General features: G+C 48.7%; 1 protein-coding gene across 3 annotated transcripts in view; it reads left to right on the forward strand.

The window, feature by feature from the left end:
- Positions 1–19346, forward strand: part of LOC144935785 (uncharacterized) — a 129824-nt gene that overhangs the window by 103796 nt on the left and 6682 nt on the right. For 2 of the 3 annotated variants that reach the window (XM_078862531.1, XM_078862532.1), the window contains exons 45-58: positions 1937–2020; positions 5601–5708; positions 6245–6343; positions 7215–7340; positions 8002–8093; positions 8829–8955; positions 10154–10340; positions 12057–12214; positions 13622–13782; positions 14790–14928; positions 15587–15780; positions 16602–16764; positions 17821–17904; positions 18161–18262. In XM_078862531.1, the coding sequence (XP_078718657.1) occupies positions 1937–2020; positions 5601–5708; positions 6245–6343; positions 7215–7340; positions 8002–8093; positions 8829–8955; positions 10154–10340; positions 12057–12214; positions 13622–13782; positions 14790–14928; positions 15587–15780; positions 16602–16764; positions 17821–17904; positions 18161–18262 (1824 nt within the window). Of the gene's footprint in view, positions 1–1936; positions 2021–5600; positions 5709–6244; positions 6344–7214; positions 7341–8001; positions 8094–8828; positions 8956–10153; positions 10341–12056; positions 12215–13621; positions 13783–14366; positions 14726–14789; positions 14929–15586; positions 15781–16601; positions 16765–17820; positions 17905–18160; positions 18263–19346 lie in introns of those variants that run through there. The other variant, XM_078862533.1, reaches the window with a different exon arrangement.

Raw genomic sequence — 19346 nt, forward strand, 5'->3', positions numbered from 1 at the left:
ACCACCCCCTCCCCACATTCGTACCCTCCACACCACCCCCTCCCCACATTCGTACCCCCCACACCACCCCCTCCCCACATTCGTACCCTCCACACCACCCCCTCCCCACATTCGTACCCTGCACACCACCCCCTCTTCACTTTCGTACCCTACACACCACCCCCTCCCCACATTCTTACCCCCCACACCACCCCCTCCCCACATTCGTACCCTACACACCACCCCCTCCCCACATTCTTACCCCCCACACCACCCCCTCCCCACATTCGTACCCTGCACACCACCCCCTCCCTACATTCTTACCCCCCACACCACCCCCTCCCCACATTCGTACCCTGCACACCACCCCCTCCCCACATTCATCCCCCCACACCACCCTCTCCCCACATTCTTACCCCCCACACCACCCCCTCCCCACATTCTTACACCCCACACCACCCCCTCCCCACATTCGTACCCTGCACACCACCCCCTCCCCACATTCGTACCCCCCACACCACCCCCTCCCCACATTCTTACCCCCCACACCACCCCCTCCCCACATTCGTACCCTCCACACCACCCCCTCCCCACTTTCTTACCCCCCACACCACCCCCTCCCCACATTCGTACCCTCCACACCACCCCCTCCCTACATTCGTACCCTCCACACCACCCCCTCCCCACATTCTTACCCCCCACACCACCCCCTCCCCACATTCTTACCCCCCACACCACCCCCTCCCCACTTTCGTACCCCCCACACCACCCCCTCCCCACTTTCTTACCCCCCACACCACCCCCTCCCCACATTCGTACCCTCCACACCACCCCCTCCCCACATTCATCCCCCCACACCACCCTCTCCCCACTTTATTACCCCCCACACCACCCCCTCCCCACATTCGTACCCTCCACACCACCCCCTCCCCACATTCATCCCACCACACCACCCTCTCCCCACATTCTTACCCCCCACACCACCCCCTCCCCACATTCTTACCCCCCACACCACCCCCTCCCCACATTCGTACCCTGCACACCACCCCCCTCCCCACATTCATCCCCCCACACCACCCTCTCCCCAAATTCATCCCCCCACACCACCCTCTCCCCACTTTATTACCCCCCACACCACCCCCTCCCCACTTTCTTACCCCCCACACCACCCCCTCCCCACTTTCTTATCCCCCACACCACCCCCTCCCCACATTCGTACCCCCCACACCACCCCCTTTCCACTTTCTTACCCCCCACACCACCCCCTCCCCACATTCTTACCCCCCACACCACCCCCTCCCCACATTCTTACCCCCCACACCACCCCCTCCCCACATTCTTACCCCCCACACCACCCCCTCCCCACATTCGTAACCCCCACACCACCCCCCTCCCCACATTCTTACCCCCCACACCACCCCCTCCCCACATTCTTACCCCCCACCCCCTCCCCACATTCTTACCCCCCACACCACCCCCTCCCCACATTCGTACCCCCCCCACACCACCCCCCTCCCCAAATTCATACCCCCCCACACCACCCTCTCCCCACATTCATCCCCCCACACCACCCCCTCCCCACTTTCTTACCCTCCACACCACCTCCTCCCCACATTCGTACCCCCCACACTACCCCTCTCCCCACATTCATCCCCCCACACCACCCTCTCCCCAAATTCATCCCCCCACACCACCCCCTCCCCACTTTCTTACCCCCCACACCACCCCCCTCTCCACAATGCCTTTTGCGGTCAACTTTCCTTGTTGGTGGTGGAAACCACCTCATGATCTTCCGTCACGGGTCACAGTATAGCAAACCTCACTGCAGCGAATCACGTGCACCAAGCAGCGCTCGCTCTCTCAGAATCATTCTCGGATTTCTGCCCTTAACATATCTGTATTTTAACGGGAATATGATGCCATTTTTCTCCCTGTCTTATTCCATTTATGTCGGCAGAAACTTGCGGAGGAGGTTGAGCTGAACGACTGCAAAGTCAACGAGTGCCAGAGGTACTCGGAAGAGTTCGCATCCGGAGTAAAGGTAAACACATTAACAAGTGCAGCACTGGGGACGGATGCCGTCCTTGGAGTAATGGTCAGCACCCTCGACTTGCGAGGCCGAGGTCAACCGGTTCCCATCTCCTGGTGCGTCTGTTCAAACAGTGGTGTACGTTTCTTAAATACCCTCCACCTCTGTCCACCCAGAAGTATACCACACTGTTAAAACTTATTACAACCAATTTTTTTTATTTCATCAGGTAAGGCCCACTGAGCTATTAGTTATTTTTTCCGAAGCGACCTGGCTACAAATGATATTTCAACGAGGTGGCTTACGACTTGGAATTGGTAGCAGGCAAATAGTGCATATTTCTAAATATGGAGGGGAAACCAGAGGGCTCGGATACAAATCCACGCGACCACAGAGAGAACATGCAAACTCCAAATATACAAGCGCCAGGGTCGGGATAGAACCGATGACCTCCTGTATACCAGATGAAGTAGTTAACATCTCGCTAGTGTTGCGCCACACTGTGGCGACCGGCATGTCGTGTACGGCGGGGCTAAAGTGTGAGTGCTGCCACCTCTTTTTCCAATACGTCTGGCCGGTGTGGAAGAGCCGGCTAAACAATATCTCTGTGGGAACTCTCTCGAGCTCTATCTGGCAGAGGCCCTTTTGCCAGCAGTGGCGTAAGCAAGCAATTGCAGGGCTGCACCATTTACAGCACTGGGACTCAGCACTTCCTTTACATACCTAATGAGGCGTGGGTCATTGTCATGCATACCAATGTAAAGCAATTAAGTTGAACGATTAAGACAATTGTTTTGTTTTATCTAAACATTTACACATCTCACACTTGGGTCATTCTGCTTTTGTCGCAGTGCGAGAGATTATTTGTTTAGTCTGGGGAAGAAAAAAAGAATCCTAAATCTAACTTTAGAATAAAAATATGTGATGTCCGGCTGCCTTTGTTGACTAACGTTTCCCCCAGGACACACGTGGAGAGGAACTGAAATGAAATTACATCGTGAAATATTCATGCAGAGTTAACGTGCAAAAGTTCCGTAATTGCTGGAATAGATCATTAAACAACTTTGCAATTGGAAATGTTGCTCACTTTATGACGTGTGCAATTTTACAATTCACAATTTTAATGACCTGTTTATTAATACGCAATGCGATTTAGTTTTTTTTTATTCAGGTAATACACACAGACAGTATGAAGTGTGGACTGACATTCAATTTAGCAGAAGCACATGTTACTGGGCAATTTGAATGTATGACTTACACTGAGCTGTACAAATATTCAGTCCATAATGTGTGATTCATTTTATTCGTATAAATGATTTATAACCATACGAGAGCCCATTGAGAGTAGCCACATAATTTTCAAGAGAGGACCACATAGCGATATATCAAACGTGATAAAGGATCAATAATACATAATCCTGTATGATATGAGAATGTTAAGCATTGAAAAGAAATACACTTTTAAAGAGTCCTTTAGATTTGACTAAAATACAGGTTGTATTCATTTTAAAATGCAAGTACAAGGCATAGTTCAACAGCGTTTACATTCATAACCCTAAAAAAGTCGGACTTGCCGTCAAAACTCGAAACACAATTTAAAGTATTTAATGCAAAATGTAGTTCAGCTGTGAATTTGTCTGTGTAAAGAATGCACTTTTTTGTTTTGGTGCCAATTCTTCATTTGTTTATTCATTTTAGATTTTGCTTGTAGTGGCTGTATATGGGATTTGGTCCCTTATATGTAGTGAGGGAAAAAAGTATTTGATCCCCTGCTGATTTTGTACGTTTGCCCACTGACAAAGAAATTATCAGTCTATAATTTTAATGGTAGGTTTATTTGAACAGTGAGAGACAGAATAACAACAACAAAATCCAGAAAAACGCATGTCAAAAATGTTATAAATTGATTTGCATTTGAATGAGGGAGATAAGTATTTGACCCCTCTGCAAAACATGACTTAGTTCTTGGTGGCAAAACCCTTGTTGGCAATCACAGAGGTCAGACGTTTCTTGTAGTTGGCCACCAGGTTTGCACACATCTCAGGAGGGATTTTGTCCCACTCTTTTTTGCAGATTTTCTCCAAGTCATTAAGGTTTCGAGGCTGACGTTTGGCAACTCGAACCTTCAGCTCCATCCACAGATTTGCTATGGGATTAAGGTCTGGAGAATGGCTAGGCCACTCCAGGACCTTAATGTGCTTCTACTTGAGCCACTCCTGTGTTGCCTTGGCTGTGTGTTTTGAGTCATTGTCATGCTGGAATACCCTTCCACGACCCATTTTCAATGCCCTGGCTGAGGGAAGGAGGTTCTCACCGAAGATTTGACGGTACATGGCCCCGTCCATTGTCCCTTTGATGCGGTGAAGTTGTCCTGTCCCCTTAGCATATAAACACCCTCAAAGCATAATGTTTCCACCTCCATGTTTTACGGTGGGGATGGTGTTCTTGGGGTCATAGGCAGCATTCCTTCTCCTCCAAACACGGCGAGTTGAGTTGATGCCAAAGAGCTCCATTTTGGTCTCATCTGACCACAACACGTTCACCCAGTTGTCCTCTGAATCATTCAGATGGTCATTGGCAAACTTCAGACGGGCATGTATATGTGCTTTCTTGAGCAGGGGGACCTTGCGGGCGCTGCAGGATTTCAGTCCTTCACGGCGTAGTGTGTTACCAACTGTTTTCTTGGTGACTATGGTCCCAGCTGTCTTGAGATCATTGACAAGATCCTCCCGTGTAGTTCTGGGCTGATTCCTCACCGTTCTCATGATCATTGCAACTCCACGAGGTGAGATCTTGCATGGAGCCCCAGGCCAAGGGAGATTGACAGTTCTTTTGTGTTTCTTCCATTTGCGAATAATCGCACCAACTGTTGTCACCTTCTCACCAAGCTGCTTAGCGATGGTCTTGTAGCCCATTCCAGCCTTGTGTAGGTCTACAATCTTGTCCCTGACATCCTTGGAGAGCTCTTTGGTCTTGGCCATGGTGGAGAGTTTGGAATCTGATTGATTTCTTCTATGAACAGGTGTCTTTTATACAGGTAACAAACTGAGATTAGGAGAACTTCCTTTAATAGTGTGCTCCTCATCTCAGCTCGTTACCTGTATAAAAGACACCTGGGAGCCAGAAATCTTTCTGATTGAGAGGGGTTCAAATATTTATTTCCCTCATTAAAATGCAAAGCAATATATAACATTTTTGACATGTGTTTTTCTGGATTTTGTTGTTGTCAATCTGTCTTTCACTGTTCAAATAAACTTTTAGCACGAATGGCGCTATATTAAATGAAAGTACAGTAGTATTATTAACACAGGTGTTATAGGCTGCAGCTAGGCAGGCTCCATTGTCATCAACAGAGGGGGCACAGCAAGATTCATGGTCCCGCAATTTTTATGCTCACATGTCTGTGCCCTCAGCCTTCACTAACTCACACCGACCAGTGTGATGAACTCAAGTTACCCCTATGACCCGCACAACGTCACGGAGTCCCTCATCCAGCAGTAGATTGATGAAACAGCCGTACGCGCACATGTTCAAAATAACGTCCCTCAACGTATCATGACCGAGCGGCGCGAACACATTCGTTTCTCTGCAGGACTACGAGGTGCTGCTCATGACTTTCCGAGGTCAGGTGGAGAAGTACCACAGGCTTCCGCAGAGAAAGGGCATTCACCACTCTGCGTCGGACATCGTCACCAACGAGGTGAGCTGGTCCCGTGCATTTACATGAAGAGTTTTACCCCTCCTCTGGAGCTGTGACATGTTTATCTTCCCATGAAGATCCCCGTTTTTTCTCATTAAATACCTCAGAGGTGGCAACCTGAGTATAGTCATAATGAAGGTTTTTTCAAGGGTTAGATCGCGTAACAATAATTATGTCGTTAAATTCGCCACCACCCGAAACAGCCAATTAGTAAGGTTTGTCAAGTAAACAATACATGCCAATTACTATTTCAGCACACCGGTGTGTTGGAGAGTAAATCCACAACATTTACAATTTGAGTATGACGTTTGTATTTATAAGACCGAAACAGGAAGACTTTTGCACAATTATGGAAAATCGCCTGATGAAGCTGGTTGTAATCACCAAGTAAGGCCCACTGAGCTATTAGTTCCTTATCAGAAGCAGCCTGGCCACAAACGATAGCTTAACGAAGTGGCTTATCACGTGACCCTCCCCACCCCCCACACCCCCCCCACTCCCCCCCGTCGACGTTGTCAACCCCATTGGGCGCGTAGTACGTGGATCTGCGCACGCGCTACTCCACGCTGCTCACCATGATGCGTCACTTCCTGCGCTTCATCACCACCAACATGAGCCGCCAGAAGGACGACGAGGTGAGCGTGGCGAGCGGCGGTGGCTGTGCCACAGCCGTGCCGCCGTTCCGTACGCGGGCGCGCCGCTGCCTCTTGAGCGACGCGATCTCACAAACCACGGAGCTCTAGAGGGGAAATTCGATCCTCAATGCCCGTCAACCCGCACGGTTTACCCCGTATTCTTGTACAGGGGAAATTGAGTTTTCAAGTCCATACGGTGTACAGCCGTTTCAATACGGGCAAACATTGTTTTGTCTCTTTGTTTGTGTTTCTCCCTTGTGATGGGACTTTATAGGATGAACGTTGAGATGTATAAGGGCACGCGGTGATCAATGAGGTCTAAATTGGTCTGTAATAAGGTAGGCACTGATAAGGGGTTAACGGGTATGAGTCTCTCAGTGTATTTTTCCTTAAATGAGATTATTCTCACGCCCCTCCCCTTCAACTGCTACTCAAGTCCATTATTCTCAAGATCCTCCTCTTCTTCTCTGCCTATGGTCGACTGTCTCTCTCCGTGTCTCTATAGGGGGGGGGGGGTTGGGTTAGACGCTTTACATTAATTACCTTTGTTTCTAAATACGATCCACAATTTTGAACAGATACCTTTTAAAGTTTGCCATTCTAACCGTACTGTATTTTAAGCTACATATCACTGCTTTCCACGTTCAGTAAGTTGGATGTTGTTGGTGCTAAACACGATGAATCTATTTTATGGGTTTTATTTTCTAAGCGCCACCTTCTTTGCCTGTATTTTCCCCCAATGTAGACTTGAAAAAGACACACGTGTTAGCTCAGTGGCCTCTTGCCTGTGCTTTAAATGCCGGATATCGTGTGAATCGGTTGGTCACTGTACGAGTATGCTGGTTGGGGGTGTGTTCCATTGTCATTTCAGTTCGCTAAGGAGGCTGGCAAGCTTGAGATTACTTTGAAGATCCTGCAGGAGTCCATCAAGGAGAAGTATTCCGTGGACAAGTCGACCAGTTTCTCTCGCGTAGAGACTATCACTGAGGATGCTGAGGTATCCTAGCATGAATGATAACAATTAGTATTATTATTTAAACCTGTAGCGTTCCACACAGTTCAAACTCGCAGAGAGAGAACCCCCAAGAGGAGCAAGGAACCTCAGACGAGTGGGGAAGGCAGCCACATGATGAGCTGGTGTCAACAATTACCCAAGTTCTGCGCTCCTCCGTGTATTAAGGTGTTATTGGTCAATTAATGTGGGATGGAACTAGATTACCCAGAGAAAATCCACACGTGCGAAGGGGGAATACTCTATCCCATACAGACGGAAAAGGTGGAATCCACCTTTTTGCTGTACCGCCGTCTCCTGGCGAGCCAGGGTATTGCACCTCGATTCCCAGCGGTAGGGAGTTGCATAACACAGTACGATCCTCCAACCCTCGCTACTACGGTCCTGGATTACAGGCCACATCCATAGCCACCACTAATATGCATCGCTCACATTAACATGCACACGGATAGAGATGCAAAGCCGTATAGGCTTCCAGGTTGTGTGCTGTTAGTAACAAACTATGATGGCCAAGACTACGTGCAACATCAACTTTGGTAACTTGTGTCTCACCAGTGCTGAATGTTCTTTGATGTGTAGTCTTTAACTTGTATTCTTGTTACCTGTGTGCTGCATTAACCTCACTCTGAATCTTGTTGTTTCTCAGTCGGAGAAGGCAAAGTTTACGGAGTACAAGGCGAAAGTCTCCAACCTGTCTGGAAAGGCTAAAACTCAATCTGATGCTGAAACTGCTAAGAGGCAAGGATGTTGCTTTCTCTCCTCTACATTGCAAAGCGCTGTAATGAAAATGTGTGTTAGAACGGAGACCCTCCAGTGAAGTTATGGTTCCTTGTACCTGATTGGCACTGGGAGTAATTCGTCAAACAAACATTGATCAGCGTCATGTTAACATTGTAGTAATCGGTTATTCATGCATACTGATGTTAATCAATTATTGTCTATGTTTAAAACCGAAATGTTTTCTTCACAATGCACACTAAATAAAAAATAAATATGTATGGACCACACACATTATGCGGATCTTGCTGGGTTATGTGACCATACCTCACCACGCTGATGAGTGTGGGTTGGCAGAAGCATTGAGCATAGGCATGGGAGCGTATACATACACATAAACAATTAACTTTGCTGCACTGGCTTTTGCTACCGACCATATTATCCCGCAGCAGCCTATAGCAATCTGTCGTAAACGGCGATCACCCATCAGAACACTGTCCCGGCTCAACGCTGCTTAGCTTCACGAGATCTGACGAGACCGGGTGCCTTGCAGGGTGATTTGACCGAAACGTAAATACCCAGCGGTAAACTCCCCACGGGATTTCTTTGCGCCGGTTTTTAAAAAGTTGGCTTTCGACGACTGAGTGACAGGCCGTGGGGAAGGGCTTTGCATTTAACCCCCCGCCCCCCCCCCCCCCCCCATTTTGGCTTGTGCGTGTTTGCTGGCACCCGGTTTTTGCATGGCCGTGCGCGCAGGCTGGAGCAGCTCTATGCGGAGGTGTGGACACTGTGGAACTCGCTGCAAGGCAACCTGCAGAGCGTGACGGCCTGGCAGCGCCTGCGCCAAGACACGGACACCATCAAGTCTTGGACGGCGGATTCGGTGAGGCTCAATGTCACGCTCTGTTTCTATGCTCTCGTTCGCAACTACTGCTTTATGTAAAAGTGAAAAAAGTAAAACTTGGAAAATTTGCCTAATGGAGTCTTAATCTGGCTCCATACGCCCTCGTGCATACATTCTTAACCATAAAAATCCTACAGGTACCGAAGTTTGGCCATGTGAACCTCAAATATTACGACCGAATAAGAGCTCTCAATTTAATTTATTTGCCTTTCCTAAAGGCAATCCTTAAAGGCAGTTCTTCGCACCTCTGATTAGCACGGTTGGTTGGCTATGTACGGTGCGAAAGAAGTTCAACGTACATACATACAACATAATTTGGCAAACATACCTGTGTAAGACCATCTCAGCGAGGCTTTCCTTGATGGATTCATGCCAATATTACACGTCTTGCTCACTGTGCACTCTCATGTATATATAGTAGCCGTTCATAGGCAAAAGAATACAGGACTTGAAGAGGGAAAGGGAGTCGACAGCATGCATGACTGGGGGGAGTTCTAGACTTTGGGGCCAGCATAGGAGAATGAGTGACCTCCAGCTATGCGAACCCCAGTGGAATTAGAAAGAGATTGCCACTGCCTAGGTGTTCGCGGGCTTGCTGTTTAGTGCTGTTTAGCTCTCCGTTGTGTTTCCAGGCTGTTCGGCACGATGTCCGTTGCTTCGCTTCACTTGATGGGTGAATCCTTTAGGAACTGAGCTGAAACTTTCGTCAGCTCGAGCTGAAGCTCCCGGCAATTTGAGCCAAATGTCAGGCATTCTGAACAACCAGAATAATGTGTTTTTTTGTTTAGGTCGCATAAATATCAACGTGCCGTTAAACCCGCCACCACAAGACACAGCCAATCAGTTGTGGGTTTACTCTCCAACACACCGGTGTGCTGAAGCAGTAATTAATTGGCACCTTTTGTTTACGCGACAAATCTTACTTATTGGCTGTGTCGGGTGGCGGCGGGTTTAACGACACATTTATACATACGTAATCTAACTTAAAAAAAAACTATTACGGATAATATTGATTGCGAAAGCCTGAACAACAACGCGGTCCAAGTGGAAAACACATCGGAGAGCTGTAGGCCACGAATCTTCACACCGACAGGTTCTATTGACTGGGCAGTCATCCTTCTGCCACTCGCTCACGGCCGACCTCGCCAACGCGTGTGCGATGCGTGCCCTCTGTAAGGTGAAATTGGCGCCACGCACGGAGACGGAATGTGGCCTGGAGCGCATGGAGACTCATTACAGGGAGCTGACCCGCTTCAAGGCACAGGCCGGGTCTTCCATCAACGCGGCCGACCACGCGCAGAGCGAGAGAGACGTCATGGCCTGCCGCAAGTATTACAAGGAGCTGCTGGAGAGAATCTCCAAAGGTACCGGGGGGGTATCATGAAGCGCCGTGTGCTCGCGAGTGTTCGGCGCCACGGGGGCGAGATGTTAATTACCTCGTCTGGTACACAGGAGGGTGTGAGTTTGATCACGGCCCTGACGCCTGCTGTATAATTGGAGTTTGCATGTTCTCCCTATGGGCGTGTGGATTTTTCTCTGGGTCCTTCGGTTTTTCCCTCCACATTTATAATCGGCATGCGTTTAGAATATTTGGCTGCAATAAATTCCCACGTGACGATAAGCCACTTTGTTGAGTTATCATTTGTGGCCCAGGTCGCTTCTGAAAAACAGCTATATAGCTCAGTGGGCCTTACCTAGTAAAATAAAAAATAGTTGAGTTTTTAGTTTCGTTTCTGTCGGTTGTTGGCTTTCATTGTTGGCACTGTCTGGGCTGCCGACTGTGCCCGCCAAGTGTTCCACCACGACTCCTCGGCTGCTGTTGTGGACTTAGGGACGTGTGTCAAGTATCTTGGGACGACTCGCCTGTTAACGTTCACATCTCCTATTTTGTCACTGTGATGACGGACCAATCGCTGGCCCGGACCGAGTTCTCGCTGGTGAATTTTTTTTCTCGAGAAAGCCATATTAGCCTCCGAGCGATTGACCCGAATGGGGATAATGTACACGACTCGCTCGGCTAGGGTGAGCGTTCGTTCCGCCCCGCTTGTGGAATTCCGACGCTTTATTCGCCCTTTATCTTGAAGGGTGTCACGTAGCCCCTTTGCGTCCCCGTGAGCAAGAACTCAGAACGTCATGCGCTGGACGCCATCATCTCCTGAAGGGCCGTGAGCCTTTTAATAATGCACTTTTGCACCTAAGGAGGGAGGGAGGGATTCTTGCTTAAACCGGTGAACTTTTAGTGTTAGAGGTGAGCCCTGCTGCCACTGGACTGCATGGGTGCTTGGTGTGATGGGAAATCGATGGATGGAAGAACAAAGGCTTCTCTCACGTTGGAGCTTCTCCGCGCCTCGTTGAGACGCGCCGAGTGTGGAAATGTATTCGCCAAGAGTCACGCCGGGCGGCATTACGAGCGCCTCTGACAGAGAGACGGGGGGCAGCGGGGGGGGGGGGGATGATGGTGGGGGGGGGATTGTTTTTGTGATGAATAGACACGGAGAGGGCCAACGGTGTTAAACATGACGAGCTCTCCGCCGCGAACAGAGATGGAAGCGAGACATTGCATGTGTAGCTGGGGTGGTTGCGTGTGTGGGGATGACCGTGCGGTTCATGCGACCACGCGGGAGGGTTGTGAAATCCTATAATATTTATTTTCAGTCATATTATGGCTCTGTACGTGCGTATGTACGTATATTCAACTTATTTCACACCGTGCATACCGCACTAATCAGAGGTGCGAAAGCATCAGCGGTGCATGCAAAATGCTCCAAAATATCAAACGAATGATCAAGAAACATTAACATTCTGGATAACAGAGGGTTTCATGAGGTTACTTTTATAAAAGCCTTGAGATTCATAGCTGTTACAGCTGAGATGGTTTGTTAACTGTAGTAGCGCCCCCTTCCCACCCTATATATATATTCCATTCCTAGCATTACCCTCTAGAGCGCCCTTAGTGGAGGTCCTTCTGCCAGAAGTGGCACGAGCCAGAATATGCAGTGCTACTCCGTAACATTTTCCGTGCATCTCTTTCTATGCTGCCCGATCCCCACCCAACCTACCCACCCACCCCCGCACTTCAGAGAGCCAGCAGGAGAACGCGATGGCCGGACTGCATTCCCAGCTGCAGACGTTCACTCCGCGCGTCGAAGATCTGGAGCGGGAGATCACCCTCATTCTGCGCACGCTGCTGGAGCGTGACCACGTGCAGGACAACAGCAAACGCATTGGACAGCAGCAGGTCACCCCTCCACCAACCCCTCCCCTGCACGATGCACAATCTCGGTGTCCGTCGACCGTCCCTCCGATGGTCACAGCTTTATTTTTGTACGTGAGAGAAGAAGGCCTGAATTAATTTCTATTTGGAATTAGATAAATTGTCGTCATCATCATGATGATTATGACTGTGGCCGTCATCAGCAATGAAACATCCGCCTGCTGGATGAAGGTCTCCCCAAAGCTGCCGTTATCTCTCACGCTGGAGCGATGCGACGATCAATCGGGCGATGCGTGGTAGATCCTCATCTAACTTTTCAGCCCTTAGAAATGTATATCCTTAAACCTTTCCCATTCCGATGACGTACTTGTAGGATGATGCACGTCCAATGATGTACTCGTACGTCATAGTTTTTTCTTCTGATTACATTCCGATGACGTACATATACGGAATCGGAAGAAAAACTAAAATAAAATAACATATTTGGTACAAAGGCTCCCACAAAGCCATGCAGGAGGACGTGTGGCACAGTTTGGCGCCAGCTATTATTGAGTGCGGTCAAGTCACTACAGTTCTCTGCATTGAGTACAAACAACGGCGCTATGCCTCTCTAAATATAATTAACGTGAACCGCTTAAGCGTTCCGCGATTCAGCAGTGACCGGGACCCCACACCCTGCAACCTTTAGATGTCTCGGAATGGGAATGGGTTAATTTGCCCGATAGCAGAATTCTCACGCAGAGCTGCGTTGCACTCACGATTCAACAAATCGCCAAAATTCAATATCATGAGTCGATACAAAAAAACACTTTTGTTCATACTATAGAGAATGTAGCATTTCCAGTGGGCTGCAGTCGTGACATGAACCAATTACCACGACACCCAACACCTACTCGCTCGGAGCAGTGAAATCTTGTCGAATTATTTATCCCCCACGACTCACTGTGCTTCGTGAGGCCATTGTCCATCAGTGGATTGACAAATTTGTGCACGTGCACACATGCAAATTGTAAACAATTGGATTTGTAAACGCACAGTGTGACACAGGTCACATAAGGATAACACCAAATGTTAAATCCATTGATTGATACCTAGAAGAAAGCAGGTATGGCCCTGCTTGATGATATAGAGAAGGCTCGTGAAGGAAGCTACTGGGCACAGCAACGGGCGGAGCACCGGGCAGCTAAAATACAGCAGGTTGGCACAGTAGGGTGCACAGGTAGTGCAACTGCCAGTCATCTCTGGCAGTCAACCCATGGCTCCTGGGTCTGTCCCGTCACTGCTACACTTCACGTGGCCTCAAAATGCACTTGTCCTGGCACAGGCCCCGTGGCGACGTCACCGCCACTTAGTGGCGATTGGCGGGTGTTGTTGTTGATGATAAGTAGGCCCCACTCAATGTCCCTTCGGCCACATGTGTTGTCCACACAGAAATTGCACGGAGAGGTGGTGAAGCTGCAGGGTGACCTGGGCCGCATCAACCAGCAGAGCGCCAGCATCGTGGCCTCCCAACCGACCCTCCAAGCCGGCTTCCAGGGAGCCAACCAGAGGATGGGACTCCTCAACAACTACTCCTCCATGGCATTGGATGAGTATGATACACACCTGCATATGCGCAGCACGCACGGTAGGCGAATATCCGCCGCATGGACAAGCAAGCAACGATACAAATCAGAAGGTCGTGTTGTATTAAGCGTGCACGTTCAACAAAGGCCTTCTGGTGAATGCCCCGATCAACCTCTATCTATTCAGTGGGAAGTCGCTTATTCTCTGCCGTTGTGCTAAATGTCTGTAATTTCCTTCCCACGGCTGTCCGTGCTGCCGACTCGCTGCACCAAAGTTATCACCAATAGGCAGGTCGTGTGTGGTTGGGTAAAGTGTGGGTACTCCCACCTATTTTAAGACATCTGACCGGTGTGGAAGAGTATTTCCCGTACCCTCCAGAGGGGTTTTCTTTGAGCTTCCTTGAGCCGAGGCCTCTCTGCCAGAAGTGGCATCAGCAAACGATGGCAGGGCTGTACTTGTTAACATCACCTTTACTAAATAATATTATAACAAAGAGCTCTGTTTGTTCATCACTTTACCATCCCGATTGCTCTATTCACCGGTATCTGTCCTAGATTGCAATACAAATCTTCCTTCTTACCGTGCACTTATCATAGATCTTTGTTTACAGGAGCTTCTGGATGCTGCCGAGTGGTGGCGCTCAGGGAAGTCCGTACAAACAATACTGTACTACTGTATACATCACTGTACTACTGTGTACATCACTGTACTACTGTATGCAGTACTGTACTTTTGTATACTGTACTCTAAACAGCCCCACGGCTTCTTAGAATGCTCTACAACTGACCGGTGGGCACCTCTGTAAAGGAGTATATTATTTCTTCCATCATCGTGAAAATGTGGGCTTAGTTTCCTTCTTGTAAAGTTTTATGTACTTGAAAAAAAATTGGTGAACCATAAATATGACTCTCGGATAACCGGCACATCTGATTAAGCTGCAACCTCCGTTCCCCACGGATGACGGATAACAGAGGTTTTCTGTACGTCGCTTTGACCCTGTGGTGTGGATCCTGTGCCTCTTGCTGTGGATTAGGCTGAAGAGCATGGACGGGCTGGTGAGGAGTGCCAAGCAAGCCGAAGACATTGTGCGGGAGTATGAGACGAAGCTGTGCGATGGAGCCTCTGTGCCTGGGGACATCAAGGGCATCGATAACCTCATAAGCAACCTCAAGGTAACATCCCGGGCAAAGCTGCACTCATCCTAATCTAACTGCCACTAGCGGTCTATGTTTTTGTAAGTATGTTGAACTTATTTCGCACCGCACATAGCCAACCGTGCTAATCGGACGTGCGTGGGAAGGACAACAAACTAAATACAAAATGCAGTTCAAAATAAATTTGTTTTCCATCTAGATTTAAAAGTGCATAGCTCCACACGGCTGCATAAGCGCACTTGCGCGCAATGTAGTGATCATCTTTGTTTGACACCCCACACTTGCTCACTCACCAACTGCATTTATGATTATGAGTAGGGAAAAATACGTCATGTGAAAAAAGAAAGGTACAAAATTTAAGATTTTTCGTTCGTCCTATTTCATACTCCCTGAATGTGTTTTTGTAGGAAAAAATTCAGGACATATATTTAAAAAATAACTGGGTAATTCCATTGCAATAGAATTACAAGGGCAATGCAGGAATATAGGAGGCATTGATGAAATTTACACTTCTGTATATTGCATCAGCCTGCTGCAGAAGAACATTTAGGTAATTATCAGGTTCTGTGCTTTATGCTGTATTTAAACCGCCCCCCCCCCCCCACCTTGAGCCATAGCCGGACAAAGAGCGTAACGTCGCATACATTTATGGCTCTCCTCTTGCCTCACCCACCAGCGCTGGCAGGCCGAGTTGCAGCAGAAGAAGCATGCGTTTTCCGCGCTGGAACAGCAGCTGCAGGCGACGCGCGCCGCCAACGATCGGCTGGCGAGCGCCCACCGGGAGCGCGACGCCAACCTGGACGCCCACCAGGCGCGGGTGCAGCAGCTGCTGGATCGCTGGGGCAGAGTGGGCAGTCACAGCAAGATGCGGTAAAACTTTGGTGTCGCCCGGGTCCAAAATGTCGACGCACGCGAAGCCGCCCTCGCCCGATTGCGATTTCGGGTCGTTGCCGCGTGGTTGTTCGGCGCGGTGTCTGACGTTTTTACCCCCAAAGTGGCCGGGAGTTTGTTTGGAACCGCTGGAGTGAAACGTCGGACATACGTGTAACAATCTATGTACGGTACGGACCCGATTAGCATGGTTGGCTACGTACGGTGCAAAAGAAGTTCAACATACGTGCATGCACGCAATATGTCGCAGAGAGCTGTACAAACAACCGTGAAAACCTGCGAAGTAGGAACCCACCCTGTTTATCCATATTCAGTAACATTCCTCTTATCTGCGTCCCTGTTATCTGAATTGATCCACGTAAAGTGTTATCATCCGCGTGTCGATTCTTCCTGTTATCCGCACTTTATCTGTAAATGAGTCACCATGGAAACAGTCTCCCGGAGGCGCTATAATTCATCTCATTATCAGCGCTTGCTCATAGACAAGATCAGTCGCCCAGAAGTGGCTGAAAATTAATCCTATTATCCATTTTTCCACGGACGGATAACAGGGGAAATTTACGGGAATAAACTCGGATATCAGATCGTGGGGGGCATTATTTGGCCATACTTCAACCAGGCTGGACATGCGCTTTGGTGAAGGTGAGCAGCATAGACGAGGGCGTGTCATAGCACAGTTCAACAATGCAGTTCATTGTACTGCCCCTCTGCCACACCAATGAGTGGCACGATACGGCTGAGTCTATTCGATGCGCATTGATGTTTCTGTATTTTCCCGACGATTTGTGTTGCCGACGAAGGGTCCAGCAACTGGAGAATCTACGGCAGCTGATGCAGCAGTACTTTGACCTGCGCACATTCTTCATGAGCTGGTTCGACCAGGCCACCTCACAACTGCAGAAGCTGCAAGAGGCCAAGGGGGAGAGCAATGAGGAAATCGCTCTGCTGCTCAGCCAGCTGGAGGTGGGTGCAATCCACATCAAAGTAATATTTCTTTTATTTACACTGGAGGAATCTGATGAGCTATAAAGCTCTTTTCACAGATGTCCAGGAGAACTCTCCAATGTGTTTTTTTTCGCGGATTGCACCGTGAGCTGTCTGGCGTGATGTCCGACACGCGCTTTGCTCCATGTGTCGATGAGCTTCTTGAGGACCCAAACTGGTGTGACCCATTAGTGGAGAATGTTGAACGAAGTAATGACCAACAATACAAAAAAGTCACGTTACTCAGATTTTAGCCTTTACTGGACTTATAAAAGAGCAACCTGAATTGTATTCCTGAACACGGCAGATATCAGTGGCGAGTGATATCTGAACTCAACTACAAACTAAACTATTTTTTTTTACCGGAGAAGGCCCTCTGAGCTATATAGTTATTTTCAGAAGCAACCTGGCCACAATTGGTAGCTCAACAAAGTGGGTTATCACTTGGAATTTTATAGCAGGAAAATGCTCTTAAACGCACGTTGAATCTAAATGTGGAGGGAAAGACCGGAGGACCCGGAGAAAAATCCACGCGACCACGGGGAGAGAGAGACACGCAAACTCCAATAATATAGGCTTCAGGATCGGGATCGGGATCGAACCCATGTCCTCCTGCATACCAGGCGAGGGAGTGAACATCTTGCCACCGTGGCACCCCAAACCGGTCGTGGGTGCTTGTTTCACCAACCGGCACTGACCCCTCCTTGTGAAGTTTGGTCACGCACCCTGAATGAGCGACATGCTACGGGGAGGCCTTCATCCGCAGCCGCACAATGGTTCGCACGTTGATAAGGAATTGGCCGAATGTCCCCAATGCGTGACCCAAACACTGCTCACACCTTCCACGTGAATGGAATGCATCTGTGTCTGTGTACTGTGACAACTTGACATTGCTTTTGTTCTAACACCTCCGATTAATACGGGTGGCTAAGTGCGGTCTGAAAGAAGATCAACGTACATACATACAAACATACGTTACGAAGCATACACACATGACGATTGAAAACTGTTTTTTTGTGATTGTGATTGATACAGAAAATCCGGATGGAAATAACCAATAACGCCCAGAAGCTCGGCGATTACCAGAGGAACTCAGAAGAGTTGACGGGGGCAATGAAGGTAAATTCTTTATAATTAAAAAAACGTGGAAATTATTTATAAATGTGACCTCACCTTTGTGCTAAAAATACACAACATTAAATATGGAATTTCAGCTCTGGTTAAAATGCAATCATTTATGTATTACGTCAGTTGCGGTTGAATGTTACGTTTGCTAACGATGTGCATGTGCAAGAAAACGTCTGTTGTATAGTTTTACATTGTCTTGTTGTTTTGAAATTTAAGATGTGTTTTTGTCCCTTTTGTAAAAACACAGAACTATGATTCACTGCTGCTTAAGTACAGAAGCCAGATTGAGACCAGCTATACATACCTCCCTCCTCAGCAAACAGCATCCATGGAAAGCTTCAAACAGGACGTGAGTGATACCTCCGACACTGAACTACATTCAAATCACCCTGCGAATTATGCCGCGTTAGTGAAGGCACCTATTTATATTGTGGACGCACGTCCGTGCAGCTGTATTTGAAAGCTAAGTGTCTGTTGTGAACAAACACTGAAACGTGTTCAGAGAAACGCGGAGAGATGCACATGGGCTTAGCACGGTTGGCTATGTACGGTGCGAAAGAAGTTCAACAAAGCATACACACACACGCTTGGATATACACCAAGGGACAGAAAGAGAAACACGCACGCATTGGAGAATTTGTCCCAGGTGAATGTCATCATCCGAACGATTGAGGAAAGTGAGTGGGGCTTGGGCAGGACACGTTGATCAAAACAATGATGGACGATGGTCAAGAGTGGCAGCAAAGGAGTGGGACGTGTCCGAGAGGACTTCGTCCGCTGGGGAGATGGAGTGGGGGAGCTGCCATGGAGTAATGGTCAGCGCATTGGCCTTGCAATTTCAGAGGTCAAGGTTCTGTTCCCCAGTTTCGTTCCACGTGTTGTCCCAGCAGTTGACTGATTAGCACAGTTGGCTACGTACGGTGCGAAAGAAGTTCAACATGCATACGTGCATGCGTGCGACTGCCTGCCCAGCAGTGTAAATGAGTACACCGCAGTTAAGTTGAATGGCAGGTCGTGGTATGGTGGGGTAAAGTTTAGGTGCTCCCACCACTTCCAACACATCTGGTCAGCATGGAAGAGTAGGCCAAATACCCTCTAGTCCTCCCCCTAGTGCACGGGGTCGGCAACCAAAATAACGAGGAGGGCCATTTTTTTCGAAGTCTGTACAAAACGCAACATTTCAAGAGCCGCAGTGGAGTGTGAGCACGAGACGGTGGTCCTTAATAAATAACGTCACGAGACGCGGTCCTTATAGAGCCGCGTGTGAGGGGCTCCGGAGTCGCAGGTTGCAGACCCCTGCTCCGGTGCGAGGCCTTTTCCACCAGCAGTGGCGTGAGCAAAGACATTTCAGGGCTGCACCTTCGCCTTATTTGGCTAAAGCTGCCAGGAAGGATTTGGCAAGGCGCTCGCTCTTCAGACGCAGGGCAGGGCCG

The sequence above is a fragment of the Lampetra fluviatilis genome, chromosome 14 (genome assembly GCF_964198595.1).
Source record: "Lampetra fluviatilis chromosome 14, kcLamFluv1.1, whole genome shotgun sequence".
In the NCBI taxonomy this organism is placed as follows: domain Eukaryota; kingdom Metazoa; phylum Chordata; class Hyperoartia; order Petromyzontiformes; family Petromyzontidae; genus Lampetra; species Lampetra fluviatilis.